At 37.5% G+C, this 16,041-nt stretch overlaps 1 protein-coding gene across 4 annotated transcripts in view; it reads left to right on the plus strand.

The window, feature by feature from the left end:
• Positions 1 to 16,041, plus strand: part of ccser2a (coiled-coil serine-rich protein 2a) — a 170,021-nt gene that overhangs the window by 23,104 nt on the left and 130,876 nt on the right. For all 4 annotated transcript variants that reach the window (XM_073812311.1, XM_073812310.1, XM_065288214.2 and 1 more), the window contains exons 5-10: positions 3,195 to 3,294; positions 7,457 to 7,559; positions 11,609 to 11,777; positions 11,961 to 12,026; positions 12,538 to 12,633; positions 15,146 to 15,256. In XM_073812311.1, the coding sequence (XP_073668412.1) occupies positions 3,195 to 3,294; positions 7,457 to 7,559; positions 11,609 to 11,777; positions 11,961 to 12,026; positions 12,538 to 12,633; positions 15,146 to 15,256 (645 nt within the window). The remainder of the gene's footprint in view (positions 1 to 3,194; positions 3,295 to 7,456; positions 7,560 to 11,608; positions 11,778 to 11,960; positions 12,027 to 12,537; positions 12,634 to 15,145; positions 15,257 to 16,041) is intronic.

The following is a 16,041-nucleotide window of genomic DNA, read 5'->3' on the forward strand; positions in this document are numbered from 1 at the left end:
ACTAAGCCCTTTTATATTGGGAAAGAGTCAGAGATAGAAAGGCCTAGAGACTCCTGTGTGCGTATAGGTGAAGGGTGTGACCTCTATGTGCTTTAAATACACTTTGTATTCACTTAGAGGTGAAGCACTGCTGGCTGTACAGTATGTTGGTGTTGGTAGGTGTGTGTTTGTGTCTCCCCGTCCATGACTTGAGGCCTGGTTCTGTTTATATACTATAGATATAAATATGATTAAAGATGACTTGAAGTTATTTAGTGAATGGATTGTAGCTGCATGATTGATAATGTTGTCTGAAGTGTGCTGAGACTTGAAACTTGCTTGTACTGTCTTTCCCCCAGCTGTCCTTTTTATGTGAAATATGGAAAATTATGCAAAACGTTTCACTTGGTACTTTGTCTTTTTTGAACAAGAAATCTTTTGGGAGAAATAAATATATTTTATGTGGCTCAATAACATAATTTGTGCCACACAGTTTTTTAGTTGGTTGTAGCAAAGGTTTAAGATGGAAACGCAAAGGCTGCGGGTTCGAACCAAGGTAGAGAATAAGTCATTACAGAGATTAATTTGTCAGTGTTGTGCCCTTGAACGGGACACTTAACCCCTATTGATTCATAAAATGTCTTTGCAATTAGTTTAATGTTTAAGCATTTGTTAAATGTCAAGTGACCAATTAAAAAATGCTTTTCATGACGTCCTACTTCCAGAAGAGTAAGTTTTCTTGTGTTATGTAAATTAGGCAACACCACCTGTATTGAGAAAACTATTTTATACACAAAGTGAAACTTCATTAACCTCCTAACTGTGGGTTCACACCAGATGCGAGTTCAACGATTTGCACGAGTAGATTAAATACAAAGTCAATGCAAAGACGCAATCAGACGCGTCCTCGCATGGGGCGATGCGAATGACGCGATATGGGTGGCACGTTTGCCGCGAAAACACATGCTATTCACCTCAAACGCCTCTCTGCCCAAGTTGAAAGTATTCATCTCGAGCGAAAAATTTGCATGATACGAAGTTAAATCCCGCGAGTAATCTAGAGCGAGTAACGCCATGCCCCGCGTTTAGTGTGTACGTAGTATAATACCTGGTGTGTCCCACATAATACTTAATTCTGTGTTACTGGAACCTGTTGTACACAAACGTGGACAATTACACTGCTTCATGTTCAAAGAAAAATATTTAGTTATTATATTTATTGGTTCTTTCTAACCCCAAAAAAATTGTCTGCAGAACACATTTTTGGTATTTTGGATGAAAACCAGGAGGCTTCTGTCCTTATGATAAATTTCCATTTTGGGGCGAACTATCCCTTAAAAATGAACGGGTCAAATATGAAATAGTAAATACTTGACTATAAAACTCCTCTTTGAATTAACTATAAATAAGTAAAATATCTCTACAATTTGTGACCCTGGACCACAAAACCAGTCATAAGTAGCCCGGGTGTATTTGTAGCAATAGCCAATAATACATTGTATGGGTCAAAATTATAAATTTTTTATGCCAAAATATAATTATTATATAGTATATATTAGTATATTTTGTAACTTGTACTATCATCAGTATATCAGAAATTAATTTAAAATTTTTAATGTAAAAATGCAACTTTTAACTCTTTCCCTGTTTTTTTTGTTTTTTATTTTTTAAGTTGCCAGCCAGTGCCAGCATTTGTTACGATTTTCACAAAAGTTGAATGGCTTCCAGAAAATGTTCTTCTTTAAATATATTAACATACAATATATCAAATGAAAGAACAGACCCTCTGCTTAACAAATATGGGTAGGGTTCTTTAAAAAATACAAAATTTTGTTCAAAAAGATGAGACTTCCGTTTTGTGAAGGATTTTTTCAAAGCGATCCTCAAAAAACATACACGGACATACAGCTGTTTGCCCTAGGCCGGGCATTGTTTCCCAATCCTGTTCCTCGAGGACCACGAGAAACACTGCCCTAGGGCGATACTTCCAGGTTTTATAAGTTGCGGAAGAGCGGTAATAGCGGATAATAGCGGTATTACGGATTGGCGGAAATACTCGTCATTGGCAGGAAAGCGCTTTCTCTTATGGGGGTGAAAGAGTTAAAGGCAATTTTCTCAATATATAGATTTTTTTGCATCCTCAGATTCCAGATTTTCAAATAATTGTATCTCAGCCAAATAGGCCTGTAGCGACGCGTCAATGACGTCGAAGTCAAAATTTCGTTGCCACACGCCAAAACATTAAATTTAAGGCCCAAAATGAATGATCACATTCGTCTAATCTTTCATAGCAATCCGCTGAAGTCGCTCTTACAACCTTTAAAGTATATAATTAAGAATGTTTTTGGCATTTATTTGAGATACATCATGGTTTAGTCGTTCAATTAGTCGTTAGATTAGTTGACTAATCGGAACAATAGTCACCCGATTAATTGTTTAATAAATAGTCGTTTACCCCAGCCCTACAGCCAAATATCGTCAGATCCTTACAATAACCATACATGAATGGAAAGCTTATTTATTCAGCTTTCATATGTTGTATAATACTTGTTTTGTGGTCACATTTGGTTCCCTTTCCGAATCTTACCCTGATTTACAGAAACCAGTTTGTAGTAGAGATCTTGAAGATCTTTTAATTTGGGTCACGCCAGATTTGTTTTTTGCTGGGTGTAATTCAAGGCCAGCCACAAGGTCATGTTTTACGGTTTATCATATCAAAACTTCAGCGCACATAAATGTAGCGAATGTCTTTCTTCTAAGAGATTTTTTCCTCTTTCTTCTCTAAGACAGACTTCATGTTTAGAATCGCTTTAAAATGCATTAAAAAACACTCCAAAAGCTGATAACTGCCCCTTGTGCGTCTACGGCACAGCTTGAATCGTCATCCTCATTTTCTCTTCGAGGACAAATTGAGTTTTTTTGTTGCTTTTTTGTGGGATATTGATTTTTACCTTGGAATGCTTTTTGCATTTACAAATAATCAAATGGCCCCAAAAGCACCTGTTTTGCTCTTCATCTTAATGTTCTTTATTTTGTTTTCAATTAATTTACCTTCCATCGAATCTCTTTGAGTTCTTTCGCTTTGGTTTGTGCCTGACCTCTAGTAATACACAAGCATTAGTCGGTTTCCTTGAATTATCACAAATAAATAAAAGTAATAAATGTTGCAATCATTAAAAACGTTTTTGTTCTCTCTCTCTTTCTCTCGTTCTTAGGACATTCTGAACAACTTGGATAACACTGGGTCATGTGACCTGGAGGAAGAGGACCTCATGCTTGATGTGGATCTGCCAGAGGATGGGGCATTGCGCAGCGGTTAGTAAACACAAACACGCCTGCACACACAGAAAGAGTGTAATTGAGTTCTGTAGTATAACCTGTAATCAATGTCTGAACCAAAATTGCTTTCTACTCGAAGTCTGACCGCCTCCCCGAGCAGCACAACTGTGATTATGGTTACGGAAAGTTTAATGGAATTACTCATTGAAGATCTTGGTGGCTGTTGTTTTGAAAAGACTTTCAACCAGCACTGTTTTCTTAAACCTGTGAATCTGGTTAATAAATTACTGCAGTCTGTCTGATTCTGTTCAGCACTAACACTCTTTATCATTATACTTACAATAGGCCACTTACTGAATCTAATCAAACCTAATCAACCATGTATTGATCCGTCTCTGATGATCTACTTTCAATTTGCTTTCTGTTTGCATAGACTGGGATGGCTGATCAGGTTTAATCAGTGTGCTGATTGATCACAGCCATATTTAAGTGTGATTAACAACTTGCAATTTTTCTATACCTCAATATCTTTATTTTTTATGAATTGGACACAATGAAGAATGTTGAGGACTGAATCTAGTATAAAATGTTATTCTTATTATTACACTGATTCATATTATTTCCAAATGACGCAGTTGGAAAAATAGAACAAGATTTGTTTTTCAGCAACTTGTGAATGAGTTTACGTGACCGTGAGGCAAGGGGATATGTTTATTTTATACCGCAACTGATGTTTGGCCTTTGAAACTGTGATGATGTTTTTGCTCGAGGAATTCTGATAAGGGGAAAGGGTATATTTTTGTGTTGTGACTGATCACAGTTTCAAAGTTTTTAAGCCATTGTAGTCAACTTTTGAAAGACACGTATGGGTGATTGTATAGTTGCACGTATACATTTGGTTTCCGATGTCATTATTTGTTTTTGCTTTTGTGAATGGTTATGTTTTTAATTATTTTTATAATTTTGTACTCCTCTAACAACAATTATGCTTAATAAACTGATAATGTGTAGGCTCATATAATCACGTGAAATGGTTTTTTTTTATTGGGGAAAGCCCATAAATGGCATATGCAAAGAATGATTGGCACAGGTTTACCCTGAACAACTATATGTACTATGTGCGGTGACATCACTGACTGCAAAAATCTGACAAATCTCCAAATCCCATGTAAACACAGTTTTCTGCATAGCCGGGTTATTGATTTGCATGTAAATGCGTGAAACCGTTTACTATAAGCAGCAGATTTTTAAATAGTTTATTCTGTGCATGTCAATGCACTCAGTGTCACAATATGTTACAGGTAATAACATTGTTTATATTTATTTTTATCAACATATCCTCCAACTCATATGATTGCTTTGGTCGTTTGTCCATTTCACCAAATACGACCAAATTAGCGCCTCTACCGGCAGCAGGTGAAACATAATATATTCGGGTATAAAATTATATTTTGGGGTATAATTTGCTATGATGACATGTACAGGGATAACATTTTCAGTTTAAACTGCCAGGATTAATTGTATTTTATTACACATTACACTATTCAGGCATTTAGGGCAAATAAAGTACCCATTTATTATATGATATAAACACAGCATACAAAACAGTCACAACTTTTTAAAAAGTACTTAAAAATGTATATATGTATGTGTGTTTGTTTAAATATACATTTTAATTACACACAGCACACACACATATATTATGCAAAAAGTACTTTTATTTTGAATGCTATAAATCGCGATTAATCTTTCCCAGCCCTATATTTTAATATATGTTCTATATTATATATACATAAAAAAAGATACATAAATAAAAAAATCTTAAATGTATATATGTATGTGTGTTTAAATATACATAATAATAATAATGATAATTTGTTATGCTGTTAATCACGATTAATCTTTGCCCAGCCCTAAAATATATTTATATATTTACATATTCAATATTATATATCAATAAATAAAAAATACATAAATAAAAAATCAGAAATGTATATATGTATGTTTGTTTAAATGTACATAATAATTTCACACCACACACACACACACACACACACACACACACACACACACACACACACATATATTATGCAAAAAATAACTTATTTTTTATGCTATTAATCACGATTAATCTTTTCCCAGCCCTAAAACATATTTATATTTTATATATTCTATATTTTATATGAAGCACGCATACATACATACATACATACATACATGCATGCATACATACATACATACATACATACCTACATACATACATACATACATACATACATACATACATACATACATACATACATACATACATACATTCATTTAAAAAAATTATACATAAATAAAAACATTTCTTAAATGTATATATGTATATTTTGTTCAAAAAAGTGTCTCATAGTTGAAAATTATGATTTCCTGTCATCCGAATTAATAATTGGCAATTCTGTTACTGTCAAACTTTATTACCAATATAAGAGAGCGTGAGAGAGGATTTTCAGCTATATATAATATAACATGTTGCGATCCAAATGAGTACCAAATTATTAAATTAATTAAAAATAAATAACCATTTGAAAAAGCAGAAAAAAAGAATGAATTTGGACACAAATGTACCTATATAATCATCCACATAAGTTATTTTGGGGTAAAAATTTAAATATGCCACACAGTCTATATCACAGAAATGGGATATACTGTAGCATGTCATACAGTCACTGCTTGACATTTATGTTAATACTGTGTTAAATACTCTTAGTTAGTTAATATTCAGCAAATGCTTGTATGTTGCGTTTTCTGTACTGTTAAGTACTGTAGCCACACAGCATTACTGCTTATGCTGCTAGTGTATCATCAACAATATCCTGTAAATAGCTACTTCTCTGTAATGAATTAAACATCATCTGAGTCATCTAAATGGCTTTTAGGAACATTTGGTTTCAGAAATATTTTTATGTTGAGGTCATTTCAGAGTCTGTGAGAAATTCCACACCCAAAAGTGAATAAACAAGGCTTCGTACCATAAACTTTACCGCATACAAGTGAATGAGTGCCTTCTGTGTATAGGGTGGTCCCACATGAGCGCTTCCCTTATGGGACTCTTCCAGTTGGACCCATCAACTGTTTTCCCGTTGATGATTAATAAAGATGTTTGTGTTTATTTGAGCATCTGTGTTTGTGTTTGCATTCAGTATTTTGCCAGAACACAAATCTAATTCAACACTGCATGTTGTATGGTATTTATAGCCCCGGGCGTTTTGCCCTGCAGTCATGTGAGGGGGCAAGTCCAAAAAGAGCCCGGAGGTGGGAATAGATGACTTCAGAGCCCCCTCCTCTTCTCCCCTCCCTCTCTTGCTTGCTCTTTCCCTTCTTCATTCCTTCCATGGTCGATCTGGCCTCTTGGCAGGCAGGAAGACATGCTGTTTTGACGCTGGTTCCCGTGACCGGAGGGAGGCCCTGCCTAAGGGCTGTGTCGACCCAGCCGAAAAACACCACCGTCTTGGCTGCCAACACGTCCAACTGCCCTTCTCTTGTGAAGTGCCCGGGGACTTTGGGATTACAGCTGGGTTTCTGAATGTGTGTCTGATTCTGGTCAGTGTTCCTAGGGAGTTCCCAGAACTCAAAAACACACACATACACGCTCCAGCGGGGCGTCAGAGTTATTGGACCTGCCACTGCTCGGCTGAGAAAGTCACGAGAAGTTTTGAAGAAAACTTTTTAAAAGTTGGCCGTCTACTTTTTGGAGCACTTTAAAATTTAAGTGTTTGGCTGGATGTAGTTTTTCTTTTGGACATGTCACTCAGAACAGACCTTCACTAAGTTTATTTGTATTCGTGGCACACGATAAACAAGGACAAGTGGAATGTAGCAGGTTTGTTTTGGTCTGTCTTACTCTGCGGCGTACGAGACTGAAAGAGAATATCCAAAGCGTGTTTGTATGTGTGAGAGCATTTTATATGCCTCACAATGCATGAATGTTAGTGTGCCCTGATATATCGCCGCAGGCAATGTAAGTGCTTTGTATCCAAACTCTAAGACACCAAAAAGAGTTGTGGATTTGGAAGGACGCTGCACGACCTCGTGAAGGGTTCATTTTCTTTCCAAGAACTGTGTGAATGTGTGTCGCACTGAATGTGTAAATAGTGTTGCATAGTAGGTTTTTGTTCATGGTGTTTGTTTGTCTGTTATTGACTGGTGCACACAGATGGAATGGCCCACTTTGAGCGCTCTGAGAGGGGCGGCCGGCCGGCTCAATGGAGACGAAGACAGCACAGATGGAGTGGAACAGATCATCCTCACAATGACAGGCAAGTCCTTCTGAACAAAACACATACATGCTCAGCAGAGCGAATGCTTACCTGTAGGTATGTAAATAGGATTAAAGAGGCCATTTTATGAATTATAGTCATGACTAAAAGGGACACTAAATACTGTGAAATATGGTCAGGACTACAACCCGTTCAACTGTGACATTTCACAGGATAGCATTGTCTGTAGTGGGTTTATAAAAGAGTTACTACACAATGAAAATATTAATAAATAATGTTTGACCCAGTCTGATTTTTTTTACATAAAATCATCTTACATACAGTAATGTAAAGAAAATTATGTGAAAAGTAGCCTTGATATCTTCAATATTGACTGAGTAAAGTTGTGTCAAAGATTGAACTAAAAGTCAAAATCAATGATTAAAATCAAACTTTGATGCCCTTAATATTATTATTATAATAATATTATAATAAAACCCAGACAGGGTAACATTTATGTTCCACATTTATATATTTTTCTTCATTTTTTAAAAATGATTTTAAATATTTCTCACTCTCTCTCTTTGACTTAAAGGATTAGTCCATTTTCTTAAAAAAAATCCAGATAATTTACTCACCACCATGTCATCCAAAATGTTGATGTCTTTCTTTGTTCAGTCGAGAAGAAATTATGTTTTTTTTAAGGAAAACATTCCAGGATTTTTCTCATTTTAATGGACTTTAATGAACCCCAACACTTAACAGTTTTAATGCAGTTTAATATTAATTCAACGCTGTTTCAAAGGACTCTAAAGGATCCCAAACAAGGCATAAGGGTCTTAACTAGCAAAACGATTGTCATTTTTGGCAAGAAAAATTAAAAATATGCACTTTTAATCCACAACTTCTCTTCTTCCTCCGGCTGCGTGACCTCACGTAATTGTGTAATGCCGTGGAAAGGTCACGTGTTACATACAGTCTTGTTCAAAATAATAGCAGTACAATGTGACTAACCAGAATAATCAAGGTTTTTAGTATATTTTTTTTATTGCTACGTGGCAAACAAGTTACCAGTAGGTTCAGTAGATTCTCAGAAAACAAATGAGACCCAGCATTCATGATATGCACGCTCTTAAGGCTGTGCAATTGGGTAATTAGTTGAATTAGTTGAAAGGGGTGTGTTCAAAAAAAATAGCAGTGTGGCATTCAATCACTGAGGTCATCAATTTTGTGAAGAAACAGGTGTGAATCAGGTGGCCCCTATTTAAGGATGAAGCCAACACTTGTTGAACATGCATTTAAAAGCTGAGGAAAATGGGTCGTTCAAGACATTGTTCAGAAGAACAGCGTACTTTGATTAAAAAGTTGATTGGAGAGGGGAAAACCTATAAAGAGGTGCAAAAAATGATAGGCTGTTCAGCTAAAATGATCTCCAATGCCTTAAAATGGAGAGCAAAACCAGAGAGACGTGGAAGAAAACGGAAGACAACCATCAAAATGGATAGAAGAATAACCAGAATGGCAAAGGCTCAGCCAATGATCACCTCCAGGATGATCAAAGACAGTCTGGAGTTACCTGTAAGTACTGTGACAGTTAGAAGACGTCTGTGTGAAGCTAATCTATTTTCAAGAATCCCCCGCAAAGTCCCTCTGTTAAAAAAAAGGCATGTGCAGAAGAGGTTACAATTTGCCAAAGAACACATCAACTGGCCTAAAGAGAAATGGAGGAACATTTTGTGGACTGATGAGAGTAAAATTGTTCTTTTTGGGTCCAAGGGCCACAGGCAGTTTGTGAGACGACCCCCAAACTCTGAATTCAAGCCACAGTACACAGTGAAGACAGTGAAGCATGGAGGTGCAAGCATCATGATATGGGCATGTTTCTCCTACTATGGTGTGGGGCCTATTTATCGCATACCAGGGATCATGGATCAGTTTGCATATGTTAAAATACTTGAAGAGGTCATGTTGCCCTTTGCTGAAGAGGACATGCCCTTGAAATGGTTGTTTCAACAAGACAATGACCCAAAACACACTAGTAAACGGGCAAAGTCTTGGTTCCAAACCAACAAAATTAATGTTATGGAGTGGCCAGCCCAATCTCCAGACCTTAATCCAATTGAGAACTTGTGGGGTGATATCAAAAATGCTGTTTCTGAAGCAAAACCAAGAAATGTGAATGAATTGTGGAATGTTGTTAAAGAATCATGGAGTGGAATAACAGCTGAGAGGTGCCACAAGTTGGTTGACTCCATGCCACACAGATGTCAAGCAGTTTTAAAAAACTGTGGTCATACAACTAAATATTAGTTTAGTGATTCACAGGATTGCTAAATCCCAGAAAAAAAAATGTTTGTACAAAATAGTTTTGAGTTTGTACAGTCAAAGGTAGACACTGCTATTTTTTTGAACACACCCCTTTCAACTAACTGCCCAATTGCACAGCCTTAAGAGCGTGCATATCATGAATGCTGGGTCTTGTTTGTTTTCTGAGAATCTACTGAACCTACTGGTAACTTGTTTGCCATGTAGCAATTAAAAATATTCTAAAAACCTTGATTATTCTGGTTAGTCACATTGTACTGCTATTATTTTGAACAAGACTGTATATGAAACGCACATTTGCAGACCATTTTAAACAATAAACTGACACAAAGACATTAACTAGTATCATTCAACATACAACAACATCTGAACGGTCCTCTTTCTCCACACTTGTTAACACTGGGGCGTAGTTTCGATACGTCATCCGTGACCTCTTGACGTGATGACGTATTACGTGAGGTCGCGCTGGTGCTTCACAGGAAGACGAGAAGTTGTGGTTTAAAAGTGCATTTTTTTTGTTGCCAAAAATGACAATTGTTTGCGAGATAAGACCCTTATGCTTCGTTTGGGATTGTTTAGAGTCCTTTGAAACTGCAATTTTAAACTGCATTAAAACTGTTAAGTGTTGGGGTCCATTAAAGTCCATTAAAATGAAAAAAATCCCGGAATGTTTTCCTCAAAAGACATAATTTCTGCTCGACTGAACAAAGAAAGACATCAACATTTTGGATGACATGGTTTTTTAAAGAAAATGTACTAATCCTTTAAAATTATAATTATAATAAGAGACCCAGACAGGGTCACATTTTTGTTCCACATTTAGTTTTTTTATAAAAAATTTTATTAGCATTTCCCACTCTCTCTCTCTTTGACCTAAGTTTAAGTTTAACAAGTTCAAAGTTTTGCTGCACTAACACACATTATATATTTTTCTGCCTGTCGCCGTTTGTCTGTATTCTTCTGCAATGTTACCATCGAGATGCATTTTAAGCGTTGCAAAAATTAACTTCTCATAAATGTCATGAGGTTTCTCCTACCTTATTGGTTGTTGTGGACACTGTTGCGTATTACGTAAGCTGGTAGAGCAAAGAGATGTTAAAACGGCAACACCGGTTGGAAGCAGACATTTATTTGGGTAAAACATGATGACAGAAATTATGCAATGTTTTGCAGTTTGTCATCAGTTTCAAAGTAAAGCAGACAAGTCAGGATCCTTTTTCGTAGGAACAAGCAACTACCTTACACGAAACGGATATTATGTACACAATGCGCTATTCTCATCTAAAATTAGGTCATATGTCCCTTCTAATTTTAAAAAATCGTTATCTGAGGTTCTTTGTCCGGTGGAAATTTGTAAAATGATGTATTTTCTATGTTTTGATGGCTGAATGACCAGCATCCTGATACAAAAGATAAGGTGTATTTAAGTTTTTTTTTTTATAATAAAGTTTAAAAACTTTAAAAACATGAAAGAAAATTATAATATTTGTAACACAACCCCTTCAATACTGATGCCGTTCTTTAAATGAATGTCAATGTGTATTCCTTTAAACACATTTTAAATGTGTATGAAAAATCCCATTTATTTTAAGTTCTTGTGTATCTTTGTTTTTTATTGTGATTTTAAATATCTCTTATTTTTATTTTTTTTTCTCTTTATTTTTTTCTCTGATTTAAAAAATTATCTATTTCTTTGTGTATGAAATGAGCTATATACTGTAAATAAACTTGCTTTACCTTGCCTTCCCTAATATTACTGTATCTATATTATCATCTAACTATAGGCTGGCAGGATTGCATTACGATGGGTTTCGTACGGCCCACCGCGCTCTCCCTCCCGCAATTCAGCACGATGACCATGCGGGGGCGCTAGACTCGCTTGTTCTCAAACACATGGCGGACGACTGCACCTCTGTCAAATCACAGCTGTTGAAACTCAAGAGTCTTTTGCAGGTACCGCACGCATATCCAGACACATTTGACTGTTCCTTGGCAGATGGCGATACATATACGCAGCTGTTTGCCCCTGAGCAGCGACGAGTGCATGTGTAAATGTAAACGAGGAAACAGACAGACAATAAGATAAAATCAGCTGTAAACAGGACGGTCTTTGTTTGTTTGTGTGCGTTTGTTTAGCTGGACGATGGCGAGATAACACCAGAGAGTTTGGAGACCAGCGAAGATGACAGCAAAGTTCAGCAGGTCTGTAAAATCACCTGAATTATTAAATGTGACCCTGGACCACAAAACCAGTAATAAGTCACACGGGTATATTTGTAGCAATAGCCAACATGTGATGTATAAAAATGAATAATCATCAAAATGACCCTTACGACTGGTTTTGTGGTGCAGGGTCACACATAAATCACTTTTTTCTACTCTATTCAAATAGATTGACAGTAATAATGAACAAAAATAAATAATAAACGGAAGACATTTTTTTGTCAATATTCTTGTTTGATTAACATAAACAACATAAGAGACAGCGACAGGTCTCAATTTACACTGCAGGGTCTAACCAATAATCCAATGATTTGACACGCATCCTATTTTGCTCGTCTCATCTGTTCACATTCACTTAAGGCGTAACCAACTACATCAATACCTCACCAAGATTGACATTTTGACCAAGAACCGCTTTTGATCGTCCACTTGGGCATGTGTGTGTGTACAGTACTATTGATTTTATCTGCATCTGTGTGTGTGTTGTCAGATGGAGGAGATGATGAAGGAGGTGGCAAATCTCAGGGAAGAGCTGAAAAAGAAAGATAAAATCATCACTCAGCTCACGCAACGGCAACAAGAATCTGTAAGCCCATCCAGACACACTCGTACTCGCTTATTTTGACCATTTAATGTCAATTGATAATACATAATACATAATACATGAGTCTGCTAGAATATGAAGTCATGCGAAGTCCGTGTCTGCACCAATGATAGAGAAAGAGAGAGACTTAATCAGGACGAGCTATTCACAATATAGACCCATGCCTCGCACTGTTCATTAACAGTCCTGAAAACATGCTAAATGATGCATCAACACGTGCACTTCCACCTTTCATCCCAATTAATGTCACCTTCGGTATGCAATAATATCATTAGTGTTAACAAACTTAACTCTCTTGTATTGTGCTGATGGCAAAATGAAGATGAAAGCAAATTATATTTTGTTTTTTACATTAGAACTGTATTAAGTGGTTATTAGTGGTAGTTATTAGCAAACGTTTAGGGATTTTGACAAACTCATCCTCACTTTTTGTGCTATGGGCATAAAGGATGACTTGTTGGGGAGAGATGTGCTTTCCCGAGCAATTGGACTTTAACTATTGGACTTAATCTGAAATCTTTCACCCAGCGTTTTTAAAATGAAGTGGCCAGCAATTATTTTTTTATGATTTTCACAAAAGTTGAATGTCTTCCAGAAAATGTTAAATAATAAAAAAAAAAAAAAAAATAAACATACAATATATCAATGACCCTCTGCTTTTAAACAAAACAAAACAAAAATGTTTCATCCTATCTTTATTTGTTCTCTCAATATGGGTAGGTTTCTTCAAAAATACAAAATTTTTAGCAAAAAGCTCAATTGCATTTTTGTAAAGGACTTTTGTTATAGATCTGTTTCGGCGCATACAGTTTTAACTGTTTTTGGATCAGTGGTTCTTTTAGTGTTTTATAAGTTGTGTAAGAGGGCCACCTAGTGGATAATAGTGGAAATATGGATTGCCGTAAAAACTTGTCATTGGCAAGGAAACGTTTTTTCCGTTAACGTTAAAGCCGAAAGTATACTCGGGACGTCCGCGTATGCGCGCCGTCCGCATGACGTCATTTTCGTCATTAGGAGGGTGCGCGGACGGCCGCGCGGACCGTCCGCGTGCAGCCCAAAATTTTAGACCGCGCGGACAGTGCGCGTACAGTCCGCGTACGACAGCGCATGCGCGTGAAAATATTTAGACAGCACACTCCACTATAAACAATTATACAAAGGAAATAAACAGCATTTGCACACACACTATCGTTTTTCTTCTTTAACTTTTACTTCTTCCAAGAACAGAAAGCTCTGGAGCATGTTTGTTTGATTCCTGTTCTTTGTTGTCTTCTTGTTTGTTCTAAACTGTGTTTGCAATGGTGGATCAGTTACTTTTCTTCTCCTATCCTAATGTTTTAATGTACTCTAAATGTCACCAAATCAGTGCTGCCCTGACAGCCTGTTAGACTAATCATTTGAATAAGAAATCATTTGTATTGCGTATAGTGTCGAACGCGGCCATCCGCGTGTAGCCGCGGGGACTATACCCGGAAAGCTGCGCGGACGCGTGCGCGCGCGAGCCGGACGCGGACACGGAAAAAAGTATACCCGGCCCTTAACTCGTCGATGGCGGGCAAAGAGTTAAACATCTTGTTTAGATTTATTTACTCGGCACAAAAATAGCCGAAATGGTGTTAAAAAATAAAAAAATTAACAACTGGATTTTTCATGTAACCGATGTACAACAGACAAAGCCATCCCATAGACTTGCATTGATGTGTCCACACCAGAAGTGAATTTTATATTTTTTATATTTGCGCCAGTAAATGTGAATAGACAAGATTTTGCGCAAACGCGCTATTTGACTCAAGTGGAAAATTTGCATGACATGAAGTTTAAACCGGAGAGCATCTACGGCGAGGAACAAGATGCTTCGCATTTGATGTGTACGCAGCATAAAAACCAAAATATCGGATGAACTTGGGTCAGTGAGCAACCACCCTAACAACTGCATAACAACCAGTTCAGAACAAACAAAACAGTTAGCAACCATATAACAGTGCCCTGCCAATCACACACAACATCATTGTGACAACACATTTAGGGTTTCCCGCAGAAAATTTGTTAGTTTAGGTGGTAGGGTTGTGCAGGTGGGCGGGCCGGGGGCCTGTAATCAAAGGGGCAGGGCGTACGCGTCATGATGAAAATATTTTATTTAAAACACTCAAATAAAACTCAATTTTGAAGAAACTATGACAGAAAATGAACACATACTAGATTAGTAATGAATTAAATGTTTTATCAACAGGCTAGTTTTCCTCCAGACAGTGAAGGATCATGTCTTTCTCTCATTTCTGCCATGTGGCGTTTGGTGGAATTTTTTTTTTGGACGACCTAGTTAAGGTGGTAGGGTTTCCCAGCTTAGGTGGGCCGCCCGAACTGAAAAGTGCTGCGGGAAACCCTGCATTTTTCATTTTGATTTATGTAAAACTTTTATCTCTCTCTCTCTCCCTCCCTCTCTCTCTCTCGCTCTCTTGCTCTCTCGCTCCCTCTCTCTCTCTCTCTCTCTCAGCCTGTAAAATGTCACTGTCATCAGCAAAAGTGTGGGGTCAAAGGTGAGAGAAGAACACATCATGATAAATCCACTCAGACGGGGTGGCGGCCGCCCCATCATCATCACGCTGTGAGTTCTTTTTCTTTATGTCGCTAGCAGCATGCGTGTCAACACGATCGCATCATCCCGAAATTCTCCCGAAATGTCAGCCCCGCATTTCTGTGTGCGCGTCCTTGCCGAGCTGTCGCTCTTGCTCTCATTTCCCATTTCCCCCAAAACCCCTGTACATTTTATGGTGGCCAGTTGTTTACAAAAGTAAGAAGCAAATGTGTTGTCACGGCTGACAAATCAGACAACACATTCCTTCTGTTCTCTCATCCGTCCTTTCCTCGCATTCGTATTTCACGGCGAAATAGCCCGGCGGCCTCGCGGGACTCCCAGAGCGGGGTCTGGTTTGCCGAGGTGCCGATTTGGCCAATTTGCAGCTGTTTGGGGAAAACGACGATCTACCGCAGAGTACAGAATGATTGTCATCTCCTATTTAAGTGAAGCACACGGCACCCGTCCAGGTGGCTTAGCTTTCAGAGCCCCGGCCCGGGCTGTTTACTGGGGACGTGCTCTTATTGGACACCGACACTCAATCGGTAAAGCTAACAGCACGAGATGAATGACCCGAGTCAGGAGAGATTAGAAGGAGGTGAGATGAGGAAACTCTGGTGAGAGGAATTTGAAAGTGGAAATGAGGGCTAAAGTTGTTTTTTGGAAAACAAAGTGGATGTTTGGTGTGTGCGCTTGACAGATTTTTCAAGCCTGTTAACAGTGTTTCATTTTATATAAGCAGAAAGTTACATCCTTGGGATTTAATATGAGCAGCACATGTTTCTGATCCGACATCCTTTTATGTCCTTGTAACA

This window comes from Paramisgurnus dabryanus, chromosome 17, assembly GCF_030506205.2.
Source record: "Paramisgurnus dabryanus chromosome 17, PD_genome_1.1, whole genome shotgun sequence".
In the NCBI taxonomy this organism is placed as follows: Eukaryota; Metazoa; Chordata; class Actinopteri; order Cypriniformes; family Cobitidae; genus Paramisgurnus; species Paramisgurnus dabryanus.